The 19,090-nt window shown below is 41.3% G+C and overlaps 2 protein-coding genes across 6 annotated transcripts; one reads left to right on the top strand and one right to left on the bottom strand.

Moving 5' to 3' along the window:
• Positions 1-100: 100 nt before the first annotated feature.
• On the bottom strand, positions 101-13,617 carry pum2 (pumilio RNA-binding family member 2). 5 transcript variants are annotated; one of them, XM_088403526.1, is made up of 23 exons: positions 13,485-13,617; positions 11,392-11,749; positions 10,711-10,779; positions 10,532-10,637; positions 10,173-10,360; positions 9,602-9,774; positions 9,183-9,495; positions 9,017-9,110; positions 8,593-8,700; positions 8,333-8,478; positions 8,010-8,133; positions 7,778-7,918; positions 7,287-7,592; positions 6,987-7,214; positions 6,092-6,359; positions 5,869-5,998; positions 5,647-5,781; positions 5,361-5,498; positions 4,571-4,696; positions 4,292-4,363; positions 3,051-3,172; positions 2,774-2,966; positions 101-2,289 (listed from the first exon to the last, which is right to left on the bottom strand). In XM_088403526.1, exons 2-23 carry the CDS (start codon positions 11,734-11,736, stop codon positions 2,158-2,160), a joined length of 3,657 nt encoding a protein of 1,218 aa, XP_088259652.1. In that variant the 5' UTR covers positions 11,737-11,749; positions 13,485-13,617; the 3' UTR covers positions 101-2,157. The 5 variants fall into 5 exon arrangements, with proteins under 5 accessions (XP_088259652.1, XP_088259654.1, XP_088259653.1 ...); XM_088403528.1 differs by having other exon boundaries at positions 5,653-5,781; XM_088403527.1 differs by having other exon boundaries at positions 7,287-7,589.
• Positions 13,618-15,778: 2,161 nt separating this feature from the next.
• On the top strand, positions 15,779-18,519 carry LOC148406999 (rho-related GTP-binding protein RhoB-like). Its single transcript, XM_088403531.1, has one exon. The coding sequence runs from the start codon at positions 15,900-15,902 to the stop codon at positions 16,509-16,511; it is 612 nt and encodes a 203-aa protein (XP_088259657.1). The 5' UTR covers positions 15,779-15,899; the 3' UTR covers positions 16,512-18,519.
• The last annotated feature ends 571 nt before the right edge of the window (positions 18,520-19,090 follow it).

Raw genomic sequence — 19,090 nt, 5'->3', positions numbered from 1 at the left:
ATTTATAGTATATATGTAATAAGATGAGTAAATTTTTTATGGTTTGTCATAACTGTCCTCAGAAAAATCATAACTGCAGACAAAAAAGACAAATGGCAGGTCAAATGTTAGAAGAACAGTTTAATCATACATAGTCACAATTCTGCCTCGAAAAAATGAGTTTGTTTTCTTCATCTAACAGCTGGAAATGTACATAAGGCCACCTGAAAATGTACATGACTTTGACAGTGTGACAAAACTCATATGTTCATATTTATATAATTGACAATATTTTACAATGCTTTTTTGCTTACAAGGTAGTAGCCGTTCCAAAATACAGCCTTTTCTGTACAAAAATATTTGTCATATCCTGTGAGGTCAGCAGACAACTAAAAGGCAGCCTCTGATTTTGAGGATTTCTTTTTGTTTTTAAAATCCTTTTTTTTTTGTATTCATTTAAAAGTGTCACATCAGAAAGACTATCAACAGTGGATGTTACAGCAGCTCCAGTACAAATCAAGGCTGGCCTTTTCCCATAGGAGATTTAAAAACAAAATTACATGCCAGATTCTGAAGCCTGAAAAATTCTTTTTTTTTTTTCTTTAAAATAACACGATCAAATAAAACTGTATACATAATATTCAAACGGGGGAAAGGAGTGATGAATATACACACGTCAAAATGCACACTTTGTCTTTTTCTCCCCACTAAAATGTAGAAGACATCCCATTTACAGCATAAACAGTTACAAATGTACAACTGTACAGAGGGAATTAAAAGCATCACTACAAGTTTGCAAGGCCTGTCAAACACCACTAAACGTTTTTTTTTCTCACTTAAGCTAATAATGATAACAATAATAATCTTACAATTACCGACTGCACATATACTACATATATTCTACAATTGAAAGAAACCATCACTACAAGTTATTACAGGACAGTTGTACAGGTTTCAATGGCCCCACCGGCATCCAATCAAAAGGGTTGAAAAATTACAAACATTTGGAAAAATCTTGACTTAAAAATCCCTTCTTCCAAGTCGCAGAAATTATTCCATCTCATGTACAATGCTGGGATAAAAGCTCCCCTTTACAATTTTGACTATTCTTAGGTGGTGGAGTGGGAAGGGGGGGGGGGGTATTAGTCCGTCACAGCCACCCAAAAGCAACAATTAAGAATCACACAAAAGATGCTACACTAAACTACTTGAGAGATGATTATTCAGTACATAAAGTTAGCTCAGAGCAGTGTTCATTTCCTATTTGAAGACACTAAAAAGAGGTTAAAAGGGTAAAAAAAAAAATCCACCTGCCACAGCTTTGCCATATGGTGGCTTCATTAAAAAAAAAAAAAAAGATCACTCAAATAACTTAATACCTTCTCTTGTCGGTACCTGTTAGATCATGTGACAAAAGGAAGTGTGAGTGACAAGGTAAACTGAAATTGCTCTTGGCAGGGCATGATTTGGGAGGGGGGGCACGGCAGGAGAAAGGCCCCATTTAAAAAGCCTACCATTGATTTGTTCCCCCGATTCAAGCGAGCAAAAAGTGTTTATCAAAAGACCCGTGGCACCTGACCTGTGGACAGAGGTCTTTGCATTAGTCTGCACTAAGCTGCTTTGGCATGGGGGGGGCACTATCGTTTCAACTCCACAAGAGGGCGCATCTAAATAATCAAATCCCAAAATTAGACAAGTCGCTTTAAAAAGCAAATGGAATTTGTGTCACTCAGTTTTAGCTTTTAATAGGTCACTTGCTGGTGTGAATTGTAACAAGTTTCAGCTAATGTGTGTAAGTGTGTTTTTTTTTTTTTTTTACAAAGAATTTACAAGGTAAAAAAAAAAAAAAGCTAAGTGTACAATATGAAAACCAGTCAAATACATGAGTTACATAATTAACAATGGCCTTGTGCTTTACCCAACAAAATAAACCTGCTCATTGATGCTGCTCATGGCGGGTGGGGGGCGGGGCAGTTGTGACCCCGCCAGGGGCGGCACAGCAGCAGGTGTCAGTTGTCACAGCGTTTTAGGGTGAAATTGACTTGTCTTTTTTTCTTTTTCTTTTGGTAATTGCTCCAAAAAAGGCTTGAGAAAAAATAGAAATATGCCGAGGAGCTTCGCCTCTTTTTTTTTTTTTTTTTTTTTTGGGGGGGGGGGATCCATTGATGTCGGCTTTGACTACATGAGGCCGTTGGTGGGGCCGCCGATCGGACCTAACTCGGATCCGCTCTTCATGTAGTACTTTTCCAGCTTGGCCAGAATGTGTTTCCCGTAAGTGTACTTGCGCAAGGTGGCAATGTGAGGCCGGATCTAGAGACAAAGGCGCAAAAAAGAAAAGAAAAAGAAGAAAACAAAGTTAGCTTTGGTTGAAAACTAGTGTAACATAAAATATTAAATATGACGACACTCATTGAACAACTGGTAACACAAACACATATGAATTAATGTCCTAATAACTTAATAAATTACGAAATATAATAGAATCCATGAACCATTTTTTTAAACAATATATTTACTGTTGACCCTGTTATTTGCGGGTGATAGGTACCAGGCCAACCCGCGAACAGTGAAAATTCTCACAGAATTGACACCTGTCGAAACGCGTTGGGAGGAAACAGATGCTAAAATTAGTAGGCCGATTAATCGGTAATTGGTATCTTTGGTTTTGCAGTATTACTTATAAATTTAAAAAATGTTGTGAGAAAAGGGCCCAGTGGACGGCAATCAGAGTGAATGACATCAAATATGGCAAAATGAGGGACTTACTCAGTCTCCGGTTTAAGACGGCCTTTACCTTGTGCATGATGATTTTACGCTGAGCGGGTTCGGCCATGTCGATCATTCTTTGGACAACGTAGTTGGCGTACTGGTCCTTCATCATGGTGTAGAGGGCGCTGTGGGGGCCGTCCTTCTGGCAGCACACCTCGTCGATCAGCAGCGCTCGCTCGGCACGCGAGGAGTGGATCACGCACTTCTCCACGACATTACTGATTGTGGTGGTGGGGGGGGACGTGAGCGTGACGGTCACATTTTCACGATTCAGTTTTAAGAATAACAACGTTACAAGTTACCTCGCAAATTTATGTTGGCTCAGTAGAAGGACTTTCCCACGCACTTCTGCAACAATCTTGCTCTTGTCTTCCGGTCTCCCGTGCTCCAAAACATGTTGAATAACATAATTGCCATACTGATCCTGCAGGTGGAGCAAGGCAACACAAGCGCAAGATCAACAATAAATGTGTAAGCTCCATGAGCTTCGCCAACGGATACAAAGCAGCGACGTGACGCCTGTGCATCTGACGCTCGTGCACGACATGGAAGCGGTGAGGTTGCTAACAAGGTAATCATGCATGGTCACGACGGCAAGATAAATGAGACACCCCCAAGTTGGCTATGATGTCATCACTGCGGAAGGTCAGACAAAAGAGATGCCGCCGCTTTTGCGGTGGCATCTTTGCCCCTTCGGAAACGGGTGATAGACAGTTATGGAACGAGTTAGGTGTGGGCGGGAGGGAGACAACACCAATCAAATGTTCCACCTCAAAAGTAGCATCAAATTTGCTCGCAAACGCATATTCTGTCACGTCTGTTCACCTGTCATTCTGCACCTCAACATTCATTTGCCAGCCATCCATCCATCCATTTTCTGTAGCTGCTTATCTTCATTAGGGTCGCAGGCCTACTGGTGCCTATCCCAGCTGCCTATGGGCAGTAGGCGGGGGACACCCTGAACTGGTTGCCAGCCAATTGCAGAGCACACAGAGACGGACAACCATTCCCACACCCAATCACACCTAAGGACAATTTAGTATGCCCAACACACCTGCCCTGCATATTTTTCGAAATGTGGGAGGAAGCCGTAGTGCCCGGAGAGAACCCACGCGGACTCGGTGAGAACGTGCAAACTCCACAGTAAGGCTAGGCGAGGTGGATTTGAAGTCGAGTCCCTGAACTGTGAGGCAGACTTGCTAACCGCTGAACCACCGATCCTCCATTTGCAACTCACTTCTTTCCATTCAAACAAAATTTGAGGACTGTGGGGATCATTTATCAAAGGAGTTATGTTGAGAAAACCAGATTAAACAGGAGATGCTGCGGGCAAACCAAAAACAGAAAGGGAAGCCTTGCGAACGCTCTGCAGCATTAAGTGAGAAAAGGGAAAGACAGAGGGGAAAAATAATGGCAGATTGGTAGATTTAAGGACCCCTAAAAGTTGAGAAATCTATCATATTCAAATTATTAGAAGAGGTAAGAAAGGGGGAGAAAAAAAAATAACGGACATCCGTGAGAGAGAGAGGCAAATTGCTCTGACCTTGAACAGTGCATCACGGGACACTGTATAATATGTTTTAGGTGTCATCTCCAATGATACGCCTTGATATTTCTGGATGGAATAGGTGAGGAGGGGAGGGGGCGGGGATGTTTGAATATTCACATGTCAGATGTAATGAAAGCTAACACAGCACAAATACATTCTTTTGTTTCTACATTTAGCAAACACACTGAAACTAGAAGGTTTAAATATGAAGGGACACATGCACATATACAAGCACAATTTACAAAGAAAATGGACTTGGATGATCATGCTTACCTGCCCCAGCTGCTCAGAGTGCTGATGCAGCTCTTCCAGTATGGGCAACGTCTGCTCCTGAGTACAGTGCTCTAAAATCCTTTGGATGACTCGGCAGCCATAAGGGTGCGTGGAGAGGACAAAAACCTGCAGAAACACAAGAAGAAAATAAAAAATTGTCTGGAATATGCACTTCAACATTCACTACCACTGATGGCTATAGATGTCAAAAATCTCATTTAATGGGCTAGCAGTTAATTAGTTTTTCAAAGATTGGAAATTTTTTTCATATTGTGTTTTATGAACGACTACTGAACAAATCAGGTAATGAAGACATATTTTTAGGGTATTATTTAGGTTTACATAAGCTATCATTTGAAGGTATTTGCTGTGTCCATAATACCCTAGAAACGCAAGTTTGTTTGCAAAGTTAGCAAAGTTCAGCTGGAAAGGGGGGTAATAAACAAAAACAAAAAAATGCAAATCCTTGCAAAGACGGAAGGTGGGGACTTTTGAATGTCCTGATCATTTAAAATCAGCCATCAGATTTTAGTGGGGGAAAAGTTACATTTTGAGTTTATTTGAACGAATACATTGAAAACATCACACCTCGATAATATACCCGTGTTTGGTTGGCTGCATGCAAAGCTTAAAAACTCGACTGACAAATTTTCTTCCTGTGAGGTGTGGTTCAGGTTATTTCAAGCATACGTCACACCCGACGATTAACTGAGGCGAGGCACGCATTACAACCGAGGCAACGATCTTTCATTTAGTCCTCATCGAACAGTCGGTTTCATAATCTACATACCTGGCCTTGGAAGGCATCTATAATGAACTGCAGGGCTTGGGGTTGGACACACTCAATGCACTTCTGCACCACGTGATTTCCATTCTGATCCTTCACACACTTTAAAACATGGCCGTCCAGCTCACGAACAATATCACTCTGAAAACAAAATCATTTAAAGAAAAGCTGAGGCTTTTCAAATTGACATCACACCCTTCATATGAAAGCCGGAAGTCGTTCAACATGCATACAAAATACTCAAAAAAAAAAAGCAAGGCAAAGTGACTTTGAAGAAAAGCTCACTTACAATTACCTGCTGGTCTGAAGAAATGGACTCCAGGGCTTTCTGAATGACCCTGCAGCCATACATCTGTAAAGCCAGCGGGAGAACATGGCCACGGATGCGAGTTGCCAGAGCCAGCTTCTGGTCTGCGCTTCCAAACTGCAACAGAGAAACCACAACATCCAAATCTGATACCTGTCAAAAAAGTAAGTTGCAATTAAATCACTCCTCCTTGTCAACCCTGACCTCGAAGAACTTTTGGATGACATAGTTGCCAAACACATCTGTCATCAGTTGATACGCTGCTTGTAGAATCTCCCCGAAAACCATCTGTCTCTCAGCGGGACTGGCCCGTTCCAGCTTCTGCTGGATGAATCTGAGGGGAGGGGGGAAAAAAAATTCCATATCAAGCCTCTTCCGAAAATTTTGTGATGTCAAATTGGTTGACCAGAAAGCTCATTTCCCAAACCTGGATCCATGCTGGTCTTGAGAGAACTCCACCATGTGTCCGGGCAAGTCTCGGAGTTGAAGGTTGGGGAAGCGGTTGTTCCTAAAGTCCTCCAGGAGGCGGCTGCGGCCGGACGGCATCACATCTGAGCGGCTGTAGCGGGGCCGAGACGGAGGGAAGAGCTGGCTGCTCGAATTGAACAGGCTGGACGTCCCGCCGGCGCTCCGGTACTTGGCCTCGGCTCCCGGTGCTGCAGAGATGTAACGCCCGCTGCCGTTTGTCAAGCCACCTGGTATGACAGGATAATAGCCAGGACCATCAACTTGGACTAATATTAAGGGCTTGCAGAGTTTTAAAACAAAACAAAAGCAAAAAAAACTATTTAAAATTTAGTGATGCAAAGAGCAATGACTACATCATTCTGTAGTCAATATCGATAACAGCCAAGTTTGTCTTAAATGACAGAAGGTGAAAACTAATCTGAAAGCTGAAAGTTAAAGTTAGATTGATGTTTAACTTTCACAAGCCATTGAAAAGGCATTTAATCTGTGGGAACATGCTCAAAATGTCACATGAGTGTGTTGCACACACTGAATGACAACATAATAATATATAATTAGTTGCTGCCCTTAAAATGTATACCTGTTTTTGTATGATAGTAATAATGCTTTGCAAAATAAAGCCTAATTCATCTCATTTGCCTCAGGTATGTAGTTATTCATATTATGAGACCAAAAATTATGGAAAACCCTTATATAACAGAGAAAATTTTTGTATAATTGAACCAATACTGTAATTTGAAACAAATTCACCTATTATGCAAATTAGCTGTTCATTGTCAATGGCAAGAAACTCCACTCATGACTCATTTTATTCTACAAGAATTAAAAAAAAAAAAAAAAAAAAAAGTTCTCACCAAGGTGAAGGCTGGAGGAGGACCCATGAGAGGAGGGCAGAGAAGGCGGGGGAGTGAGAGGCGAGTGGCCGGGGGTGAGTCCGATTGGGCTGGGTGAAGAGGAGTAACCCAAGCTGTTGTAGAAGGGCTGACCGATGGGAGTTAAACTGCTGCTGCCACGTTTGTACAGATCAGAACTTGTCAACAGGGAGTCCCTGCGAGACACACTGCTACTTGTCGAGCTCGACACTAGAAGAAGGACAAGGCATTATTAAAAAAAAATAATAATTATTACGAGCAACTTGGGTTTTGCCTACTGACCCGATGAGCCGAATCCTCCGAGAGCGGAGGCCAGACCCACACCGAGTGAGCTGCCGGTACTGCTGAAGCCCAGCGAGGAGCTCTGCGGCTGAGGTGGAGCAGACGTATGTGAGAAAAGCGAGCTGCTCTGAGAGGTGTTTGGGACAGAGCCGGAGCCGTAGAAGGAACTTGACTGCAGTCCGCTGCTCTGCGGGGGAGCCTGCTGCTGCTGGGGTTGAGGTTGCGGTTGAGGCATGGAGCGGTACATGCCATTTGCCGGCGGGCCCGACATGTTGTTACCAGAACCCGACGCGGACACTGCGGCTGCTGGTCAGAAAGACAAAACACTGTGAGGAGGCACAAGTTGACTGGCAACAGGCATGTACACGCAGGTCTACATAAACATTAAAAATTGTAAACGTCTTATAAAATGTAGGTTGACAACATAAATATAATCATCTATATATTATTAATGGTACAGTATTGACAATGGTGTATGATTGATTACTTACCGGCTTGTGCTGCTGCAGGATTGATGAGGAGAGGGGTCTGGACTAAACGAACCGGCCCACCTAGGCCAGTTCGGGCACTGGGGCCCATCACCAGGGCCCCAGTCTGATCGTAGTAAGCCGCGGGGGCCAACACCTGATAACCTGAGATGGGGGCATGACAAAATAAAGCAAAGTGGTCAGTGCTAGTAAGCCACATTTTACGTCCCAGGGTACAACGAGGACATGCACCAACCGGGCATTCCTGCGTATGCCAGTGCGGGGTTTGCGGCAGCAGCTGCTGCAGCCAGAGATTCCTGCTGACTTTGTTGACCTTGACCGGGCGTAAGAGGACGTTGGTTGTTTCCTGTGCGCATTACCTGATGGCATGAAGGTTCATGTCATAAACACATCATGGTGACTAGACTTGACCTCTAAGCAAATTTATTTTCAAACTCCAGGCATTATATGAAGGCGCTTTTGTATCTGAATGTTTTTATTTTTAGAATGAAATTGACCATGGCAGTCAAAAACTAAAATGGCAATTAAAACATAAATGAGCACACTTTTCACTCTTACCTGAGGTTGGCCTGGCCCTGGTCCCTGATTGGATGCTTGCTGATTAGCAGAGTGATTGGCAGTAGATGCAGCTTGTTGCTGAAAAAGATTGGCTGGGTACACACCCCAAGGAACACCATAGTATTGTGGTGGAACAACAGTGGGCCCTGTAGTGGGTGGGGGGCAAAAAATATACATCTAGTACACTGATGTTGCTTAACGGTGGTAACATTTATACATGTGACCGATTTCCAACGACAAAACGAGTGTCATGTGATCACCTGCAAGAGTAGCTGCGGCGGCCAACCCTGCTGCAGTGTATGGATCAGCTCCAGGGGGTGCAGCATTGATGATGTAAGGGTTTGGCACAAACGCAGGAGCGAGGCCAGCTGAGTGAAGTTAAAGAAAACAAAATTACCAACTGCAAGCTTGATCACCGTTTCTAAAAGGGCTGGGCAATTTTGGGGGGCTGGGGGAGTTCCGATTTCTGTTTTTATATTTTTCATAAGCAGGAACATTTTCATTGGTAGGTATAAGCTGAGCAGTTTGTTATTGACGGTTTGGAATGGACAACAGTGTGAATCGGATGAAAAATGTGGAAAAATATGCAAGGCAACAAAAAAAAGTGGTCTGAATAAAAAGAAGAATATTAAAGAATAGAAATTACATACGTGCGTAAATAAATGAATATAGTAAATGACTGACCAAGGTGCTGCTGTTGAGCGGCCGCCAGGGCATACTGTTGCTGCTGGGCTGCTGTCAGCTGCTGAACAGTGAGTGGATTTGACCGCTGGAATAACTGCAAATGGGTTAGGGTTTGGGTTAGTGTTTAGAGCCTGCAGCAAACTTACAATTAAGAGTCCAAACAGACCTGCTGCTGAGAGCCGTAGTCAAACAATCCCACGGGGGTTCCGGAGGAGTCCACCTGAATCTGGTTCCCTGCATATTCAAACTGGAGGGATTCCACGCCGGCTTGTTGCTCCATGCCACCCATATTCTGGGCTTCCTGGTTCTGAAAGTCCTCCACTGGGCCCTTGTTGTGGTTCTGTTGTTGCAGGGCGTGGGCGTGGGCGTGTGCATGGGCGTGTACATGATGCTGTGTCATCATCTCCAATCCCGTCTGGTTTGGGCCCATCCTTTCCACAGCCTCAGTAGGAGAAGCTTGACGGCTTCCAGGAGTTGGGCTGAAGGGCAGAGGAATTACCCACATGGTTAAGATCCAAATATTACAAGCCAATCATTGGTTTAATATATTTCCAAAGTCCTAAATAAAAAATAGAAAAAACATACTTGAAGTCTTTGCAGTCTCTGTCCATGCCATTCAGTAAACTTCTTCCGTTGGCTTTCGCGGAATCTCCGTCATCCCCCACCTTCATCTCTGTACTCTTGTCTTCCTCAAAAGGAGATACTTTCTCGGGCCCGTCATTCTTCTCTCTTCCATCCTGGTCAGGATCACCTCCACCCTGCATTAGGAACAGCACAAATTAAACTGAGGTGAAAATTAACCCTTGGTGCAATTCATTAATAGTTACATCAAATACATAGGATTAAAAAACACTAGAGCTAAAACTTGACCCAGATGACAACATGCCAGAGGTCAACACAGCATTACTACTTTGTTATTACACTGTGAGGAGTGTGCCCTTCCTTGTGTAAAATACTGTGAAAATGACGTGGAAGAAAATGACCCAAAAACAGTCAAAATACTACACAAGAGATAAAACTTATTTTTCTTTAAAAAGTGAATGCTGCCTTTTAATAGTATTTGACATTGAAACAAAATGTATTTTCATGCCAGTTTTAAGATGCAATAGCGTTACAAAATCTCGGTGAGCATTCATATGAAAGTCCAGTAACTCACATAGCCGCCGTTTCTGTAGCGGACATCCATCTTGTCACCAGGAGACGAGCTCAAGACGTACTCCACCATGCTCACACCCAAGCCTCCGCCTTCTGAGCGAGGAGAAAGCACCGAATTGGCATCGCCGTTGCCGTGGAAACCCTGACCTGGCCGTCGCTGGACCATAATTGGCTGGGAGACTGAATGGTCTAAAGAGAAAAAAAAAGTGTCACATATTGCGAGAGCACCATAAGGATATATGAAAATAATTTAAAATTCTTTACAGACAGCTTTAATTTAAAAAATGAGTGTAGTAATGTTGGTGAGACCAACATTCAAATGCTATTTTATTCATTAGCGTTATCGTGCAGGTTACTCACGTGATGATCCCCATGCATTATCCCTCCACTCTTCTCCAAGAAGCATTCCTTTTCTTCCGTCCTTCGCCAGTTCATCAGAATCCCAGAGCTTTTTTGCTGGCAAAAGCTTAAAAAGAAAGCAAGTAAGATATATATTTATAAAAATCTGAGTAGAAGGAAGGATTACAAAAAAAGCACACCTCTCCCATTCCTCTTGACTCCAAAGCAAGAGCTTGAAAGTCATAGTTCATTTCATCCACGGCACGAACCTGTGACACAAGAAACACAAACGTTGTTTTGATCAGTTTTATGCTGCCGATTCCAAATACGTGCATTGCATGCACATTTTTCAATTTAATCAATTAATCTGTCTCAGGTTGCAACGAATGATTATTTGAAATCCTTCACAACCGTTGACAACTATAAACATCAAAGATCCATTTTAACCAGCCCCGCAGTGATAGAATTTGTATAAAAAGTTAATAATTAATCGACTGTCGGTTAATTGATTTATGTCAGCCATGTTTTGATTTCTATTCCGCTTTAAAAAAAAAAGTTTTTCATGATTTGGTGCCTGATTTTTGTTCGTAATCTATTAGAAAATCTGCAAAAATGTTGATTGTTGTTTTCCAAAGAAAATATCAGACTAATGAAATCTGAGAATATTTCCTGTTAAGAAGATTAAATCCCGAGCATTTGGACAATTTCAGGTCTCGAAACGATTATTTGATTATCAAAAATATCTATTGAGGGTGATTACTGTACTTGAAACAATTAACTATGATTAAATGTTATTAGCGACAGTCACAGCTTAGTTCTAGGCCGGTTAAATTCCCTTCGAAATACTTCCTTTGGGAAAATTGCAAACAAATGCAAGCTACCTGATCAACATGATTGGGGTCCCCGGTTGGCCAGCGATGCTTGCTCGGCGCAACCCCTGCGAGTTGCTCCCCGGGCTGCCTCTGAAAAAAGTAGCCGACCGTGGCATCATCCTGCGAACGACCGCTCAACGGTGGCTGCGGCGTTCCCGGCGTTGGGTTGCCGGTCCTATCCATGCCCGGTAAATGGGGGCCTCCTGAAGCCTGGCCGGCCACTGCGGCTAGGGGCCCTCCGCTGTGGACCCTGACACCTCCGGCATCAGGAGCACCATTTGCATGCAGCATCCCACCTCTCGTCTCCTGCCAGGCCACTTCATTCATACCTAGGATGCTGCATGGAATGCTCATTCCACGGGAAAGCCTAAAAAGAACAGGGGACTTATCATGCCATGAACATATAAGGGACAGAAATAGAGCAGAAGGCACACGTTGATAAAGCTTTTGAAGTTTGTTCTCCCCACTGAAAATAAAAAATGTGATGGCTTCCTTTAAGTTCAATGTTGAAGTCAAAGTGGAACTTAAAATGGACCACTGAATACCCAAAGATCATCCCTTCGGCGCTGTTAGTGGGCCCTCGGACTTGAAATGAGAGAAGCAACTTGTAATGGCCGCAATGTTGAGACAAAATGAAAGTCATCAAGTGAAAATGCCTTCTAATGTTTGCTTCATTAAATCAGATTCAAAAGTTTTCAATATTCATAATACAAATACTGCTTGTTTTTTGCTGTGCACAATTTCAAGGTGTCCTATTGACAATAAATCACAGTCATTTATCTAGTTTTAGCCCTGAGCTTGAAGAAAGCTAAGGCTAATGCTGGAATGTGTTTACAATTTGCCTACCGTGCTTTGCAATGTTTTTTAATTAATACAGCTTAATTTATAACACACATTGAAGCTGGGATAATGCTCAGTTTTGGACAGAGTGTGTTAAACAACAGCTGCTGCGGTTGCACTGTTATTACTAAGATTTCAAGTACCTTACTTTGGATGGATGAGAGAAGGGAAACTATGAATATTAACAGTTGTAAACAACCACGTCTACAAGAAAAATCGCAGTGACTCAAACAGAACTGAGCATTAGTTTTACTAAGGCGCTTTTTTGTTATTCGAGTCCCATGTAAATGATTATATAACTTGTTAAACTGACAAGTTAGTGACCAAAATAGTAATAGCTCGTCTAATATGGGTGCGTTAATTTAAAAAAAAAAAAAAAGACTGTTATATGATTTAAAGAGCCAAGTAAACGGAGCTCATGATACACAAAAAGAACAAAACAAGTGTCGCTTGTTAGCATTCGTTGTTAGCTTCGTTCGTGAGCACACAAGCGGCGTAATAACACCGCTTCTACCGAGCGTTGAGTGCGAACATGCGTAGTGGAGAAATTTTATCACTCTTTGTTGCGTGATATAAAATATTATATAAAAATATCGTTTAAATTTGCTGGTTCTTGCGGCAAACTGACGCCAGGCTAGTTGTACAGAAGAGCTAGCTAGCGAGCTAAGGGCTAATAGCTAACCTGACGAATCACACGGCTGAATATCAACGTCCGGTGATTATTTTAATCAGTCCTTGGAGTAATTCAGTTAATTATTAGCGCATCGTTTAATTTAGCTGAGCGTGTTAGCTCGTTTCGCTAGATCAGCATTAGCACGCTCCTCGGCTAGCCTGCTAACGCTAGCCGCGTCAGGCCTGTTTATTATGGCTTGTGTGAGCTTGACATCAAAGTTTATTTTATAAACCAGCACCGCATTTTTTTACACTGACCACCGCGTGCAATGCTGCGTATTGTGTGATATTGTAAGAGGCTTGTACTGTACATTTTGCAACAGGCAGCGACGTGGGGGAAAAGGAAAGAAATGTCGCATCGGGTTGCTATGCTAGCGGTAGTAGCCAAGTTTGTGTTGTGTGCAAGCTAAAACCAAGCAAACACTTTAGCGGCTAAACAACATGGCACCCCTTCAAGTTCCAAACAGAGGGGCCTTAACCGCTAAACAAAAGGGGAAATGCTCGCACAACGGCGGCGGCGTGTAAAGCTCACACGCGGTACCACTTTCTTCTGCCCGTCGATACTGAACAAAGGAGCTAAAGATACTTACGCGTTGTCGTATGGAGAGAGGCTCCGGGCTTGAGGCACGCCGTAAACCAGATTCGATATTGTTTTGTTTCCTTGGAGAGAGCGCTGATTTTTTGCAAGGCTTTGATAGCCTCGGCTAATAGTTGGCCCGTGGTACTGCCCCCTGCCGGAGTTAGATTGAACTGCAGCGTCCTGCGCACAGGGGCGTAAAAAAAAATCCCCTCCCAACTACTTAATTTGTTGCAAATGAAAGGTGTATTTCGGCTCATTTTTTTTTGTAATCTGGTTTATTTGGAATGATTTATGAGTCCAATTTTGATTCTGAACATTTATGCAATTTTTAGAAGCAAATCTCTGAATTTCCTTGACGTCAGGCAGAGTTTGGGTGTGTCTGGGCCTTATTAAATATTCCACAAAGAAATCAGTTAAGTACTTTTAAAAGTATGACGAATTCAATTCCCTTAATCTTTTGCAGTTCAGGATATTAACAATTCATCCCTAATGCATTCGCCTCAGCTAACAGTGACCACATTGCTCCTGGCTCTTCAACATAATAAAAAAAAAGTTTATTTTCCCCTCACCACTTCACTGATGTAACGTTTCATACAAGTCTCGTTTCGTAGCCATCTTTTTTTTGTTTGTTTTTTTAGCTCTTGTGCTAGGGAGCTGAAATTTCCCGAAAATGATTAAAATGTGTAAGATTTTAAAATGCAACGATTCTGACATTCCTATGTGATTGCAGATGGATGTGCGAGATTTTGTGTACAAAAATAATCATTGTCCAAATTTTGTACCATATAAAACAAAAATATTCCAATTTTTGTGATGCATTTTAATAAGATTTATTACATTGATTTTGCTGTGATTTTTGCAACATTCCGTTGAGCGGCGGTCAAACTAGGTCAGCAAACAGAAAATTCTTTGTTGACTTGTGTTTCACCTCAAGACAGTAGGGGGCGGTAGGGACCAATTAATGGCTATGTCTTAAAGCGTCATCATCACTTCACAGGCTACCATTTGTCATTTTTTTTTGTGAGTGTTAATAAATTTGACCTACATATGTATGGATAGAACTGATGCCATTGAACAATCTTGAGTGGTCAAAGGAAAAGATCATAAACACATTTAGACTCAATTAGTTAAATAACAAAGGTCATCTGAAAAATATTACAAAATGCCAAAAATAGACCTGCCAGACGAGCTGTGCCATTTTGTAAAACAACAAAAGATCACTGAAATGGTAGAAAGAGAGCTTGCCATAAGTTTAGTCCCATTCTTCACCAATATTGTTTATTCCCCAAAAATATTAGCTGTATCAAAATACATACAATTCAGAAAAGCAGTCAAATTTTATCACTACACCCGCCATCCTTATTTTAAAAAGTATTGGAACAGCAACTGAACAGTAAGCCAGCTTGACAAGTATCATGTTTTTCCCCGTTTCGTTTCCTCTTTTGTTTTGTTCCATTGCTAACAAAATAAAATAACAACTTGAGTTGTGTTAAGTGTTCACTGTGTGTCTGTCTCATTTCAGCCAAACAAAGAAAAATGTGTGTTAAGTGTGCTATAATTAATGATCATGTGGTTTGTTTGATGAAAGCGCGTCACATGTTTATTGTTAACCTGGAGTTATTTTAAACAGTGAATACTTTTGCGATGTGTCATCTTTAATTGTGATTTGAAGATATATTTTTTGTTCACGGATAACCTGTCGTACCCCATTCATTTATGAATTAGTTTAAAACCGTCTGTGCTACATTCCACAACCTACATGACATATTTTACATAGTGACATTTTAAATGTTCAAACACTTTGTCCGGTTTGCACATTACAAGCCAATCACAGTGTTCCCGCATTTATTGAGGGGGGTTATGTTCCAAAAATGTTTGCAATAAGTGAATGTTGAATTTATTTTAAATACCTTATACTATATATATATATATATATATATATATATATATATATATATATATATATATATATATATATATATATATATATATATATATATATATATGTGTGTGTGTGTGTGTGTGTGTGTGTATGAAGTTACATAGAACATTTACATTTAAATGAAAGTCTTGACAAGGCTGATTTAAAACAAAAAAAGACTGAAAAGAAAGATCCACGAAGCAGCCAAACCGCGAAAGGTGAAGCACATTATCGCAAGGGAACACTGTAGTCATTCAGACAAGCCCTCCCCGGAAAGAAGGGAAAACCCAGCGAGATCCAATCACCAGTTGCTTCACAAGCTGAAACTTCGCCTCCCCATTTCCGATTGGATTGCTATATTTAGGAAATCTCACTTCGCTTTATAAAGAGATTTCGCCGAGTTGTCACCGAAAGGCGAAAGGTGTTTCGGCCGCGAGCTGGAAAAAGCTTGAGATCTTTCTTTTTTTTTTTTTTTTTTAAAGTCGATTCTTTGCGGAGTTGGCCATGGGGAAGGAGACGCAAATGGCGGTGGACATCCGCAAAAAACTTGTGGTGGTGGGCGACGGCGCATGCGGAAAGACGTGTCTCCTGATCGTGTTCAGCAAAGACGAGTTCCCGGAGGTGTACGTCCCGACAGTGTTCGAAACCTACGTGGCGGACATCGAGGTGGACTCCAAGCAGGTCCAACTGGCTTTGTGGGACACCGCGGGCCAGGAGGACTACGATCGGCTCCGCCCGCTCTCCTACCCGGACACGGACGTCATTTTGATGTGCTTCTCCGTGGACAGCCCGGACTCGCTGGAAAACATCCCGGAGAAGTGGGTCCCCGAGGTAAAACACTTCTGCCCCAACGTGCCCATCATCCTGGTGGCGAACAAGAAGGACCTCCGCAACGACGAGAACGTCAAGAACGAGTTGTCCCGACTTAAACTGGAGCCGGTGAGGCCCGACGACGGCCGAGCCATGGCCATGCGCATCGGCGCCCATGACTACTTGGAGTGCTCGGCCAAGACCAAAGAGGGCATCTGGGAGGTATTCGAGACGGCGGCGAGGGCGGCTTTGCAAAAACAAAAGTCCCGGCGACCCGGTTTTCTCAAACGATGTGTTTTGATGTGACTCGGCTCGGCTCGGCTCGGCGGCGCCAGGGACGCGCCTAGACGTGTTTTTGGAGGCCTGTGTGGGCACGGCCCCACCCTGACAAAGACTTGACTCAAGGAGAGAAAAAACAATCGTGGCGCCGAAGATGATTGTTTTTATTTTATTTTATTTTTTTTTGGACAAACTGTTGTCTTCTGGTGCTGCAGGGGAGTGTGTTGGACACAGTTTTGTGGTGAATTTCACCGGTGCAGAATTGAAAACTGCTGGAGCCGTGAAACTTGTGTACTCCATTTCAGCAAAAAATTTGAGTGACAACAACTGAAAAAAATACGAATTGTACTACCCTTTTATATCATATATATATATATATGTGTTGTCATCTGGTTACGCTGCCAAAAATACCCAGAGTAACCAAAATCCGAGAAGAGATTTAAATGTATTTCCCTTTTGTTACTTTTTTAAATTTGTTGATGGGAGGCAAAATAAAACCCTTTTAAAAAAATAAAATAAAATATGGTCCAATTTACAAGGTGGAAAAATTTGCAATAAGGTTGTGGTCATAAATGAAAATTCACCCCAAAAAAGTTTTAAATTTTGTTTGTTGTTTTTTGCATTTATTTATTTTTTTTTAGTTTCTTTTGAGGAAAATAAATACGACAAGTTTATTTTACTTTTAAATTCAGGTTTGACTTAGGAGGTGGAAAAATTTAAAGAAAAATCTGTGAAACAGTTATTGTTATAAATAAAAAATATTTATTTTTTAAACATTTTTGCTAACTTTTTAAAGTTTGTTTCTCCTATAAAATCATCCATAAAATTGATCATTTTCGACTGGTCCAACTTTAAAGGAAAAAAAAGCAAAAATATAGTGAGGTAAACCTACAATACAAAAAGTTTTTTTTCTTGTTCCCTTTTTAGTTTCATTTTATTGGTCTGATTTGAAAGAAAAATACAGAGGTAAACGTGTGTTCGAAAAAGTTCTGGTTAAAAATGAAAATCCATAATAGAATGAAGCAGCAATAACTGAAACGCCATATAGCGAGGGAATACTGTAATAATAAATTGCCTTTCTGTTCAAATTAAAGCATTTGCACATTATGTTTAAGCGTTTTTAAATGTTGCACCCATGTATTTTGCAGGTCTGAAATGCTGCACTATTTAGTGTTCATTAGGGATGGGCATTGAAGTGAAATTTGCCACTTTTCCTTGATTTTTTTTTTTTTTAATGCTGCACTATGTAAATAGTATGGCAGTTGTTTGTTACTTCAGAATGTACCACAAAAAAATATTTTGGATTCAGGACCAACTTTGCAGTCTAGTGCAATTTTGCAGTGAATAAAAATGGGGTACGTTCTTTTTATGTCATCCGGGTATGTTTTAAACATATTGTTGTCGTCACTGGTAATGTTTTTTTTTCCAAGTTTTGTTGAGGCATGCATGTTACTGTGTGTTAATTCAGTTATGACTATGAATGTATCTCCGTTGTGTGGAAAAAAAAAACAATATAATGCATTTTTCAAATGTTTGTTTTTCAGTTATTTTGGCAAATGGGCCCCCGCTGTAAAACGTTGCCTTTATGAGACAATAGGGGGGGCGCCTATTAAACTGACACTGGTGGATTGGAGTGCCGGGAGGTTTCAGTGCCTGATTTAATCTCGGTCCGAATGTTAAATTACACTTAGTGGTCGTTTCTGTGACTTTAATAAATCAGAGTTATGTAAAAGTGGCATTCCTGCCTGCCATGTGTTGCTGGGCTTTTTGCTGACTTCCAGGGCAGGAATGCATTGTGCAGAACCTCCTGATTATTCCCACACTAGCTCCCCTCTCGTGTCTGGAATCGTCAATGGTTTTTCGATTCGCAACTATTACTCAGATGGCCTTGTTTGCATTTGTTCCTTTCTACTTTAACGCCGATGAAAAGTGCCAAACTAAACCATTTATATGCCTATGGATATTATTTATGTAACATGTTGCATTATCTTGTTTTAAATGGGGGATTTGGAGCGTTTTTTTTTTTTTTTTTTTTGCTAAGCAAAGATGAAGACTTTTTCTGATTAAATAAAAATGTTTGCCATTTAAGAGATGTTCTTTGGCTTTGTTTTAATGTGCTTAAAGGATAACTTGACTTACACATTGATAGGCCATGACACAATTATGGTATTAGCTTGTAAAAATCTTGAAAAATTCACCTCAAGGAAAGTGCCTTAAGGCACTTAAAATTGTTTTTAAATTATACACCTTAAATTTACCATTTGAGAATTGATTATCTTCATTGTGGCCACTGAGGTCAAATATGTTTTGACACCCTTGATTTACACAGAGTTTTTTAAAGCTTTTTTGTTAGCTATTTTTGCCAGTTTACTGTCAAAATGGCTACTTTTTTCCCCATTAAGTGATTGGAGCACATGTGTCACCAATATGTCAGCCAATATGTTGCTCTGTTTCTCCATGACAATACAAATGACTAATAGGAGTATGTCAGAGATTTTTAGGGGATGTTTCTTCCACAGACAGTCCTTTAAAATCATAGTATTTTTCCTCAGATACTCAAACGATAAAAAAAACCCCATAAAGACAGCAATACTGAGTTGAGATTT

Source organism: Hippichthys cyanospilos, chromosome 20 (assembly GCF_059441005.1).
Source record: "Hippichthys cyanospilos isolate Australia breed blue-spotted pipefish chromosome 20, RoL_Hcya_1.0, whole genome shotgun sequence".
Classification (NCBI taxonomy): domain Eukaryota; kingdom Metazoa; phylum Chordata; class Actinopteri; order Syngnathiformes; family Syngnathidae; genus Hippichthys; species Hippichthys cyanospilos.
Note: the sequence above shows the minus strand (reverse complement) of the source record. Positions and strands in the feature narration are given on the sequence as shown.

Bases quoted from the DNA above. Each gene is read 5' to 3' on its own strand.
- pum2 (XM_088403526.1), bottom strand. From the start codon at position 11,736: ATGAGCATTCCATGCAGCATCCTAGGTATGAATGAAGTGGCCTGGCAG. The intron at 5,499-5,646 runs GTAAGTGAGCTT...TTTTGTTTTCAG, and splicing joins CTTCAGACCAGCAGGTAATT to AGTGATATTGTTCGTGAGCT. The intron at 3,173-4,291 runs GTCAGAGCAATT...CTCCACCTGCAG, and splicing joins CCCGTGATGCACTGTTCAAG to GATCAGTATGGCAATTATGT.
- LOC148406999 (XM_088403531.1), top strand. From the start codon at position 15,900: ATGGGGAAGGAGACGCAAATGGCGGTGGACATCCGCAAAAAACTTGTG.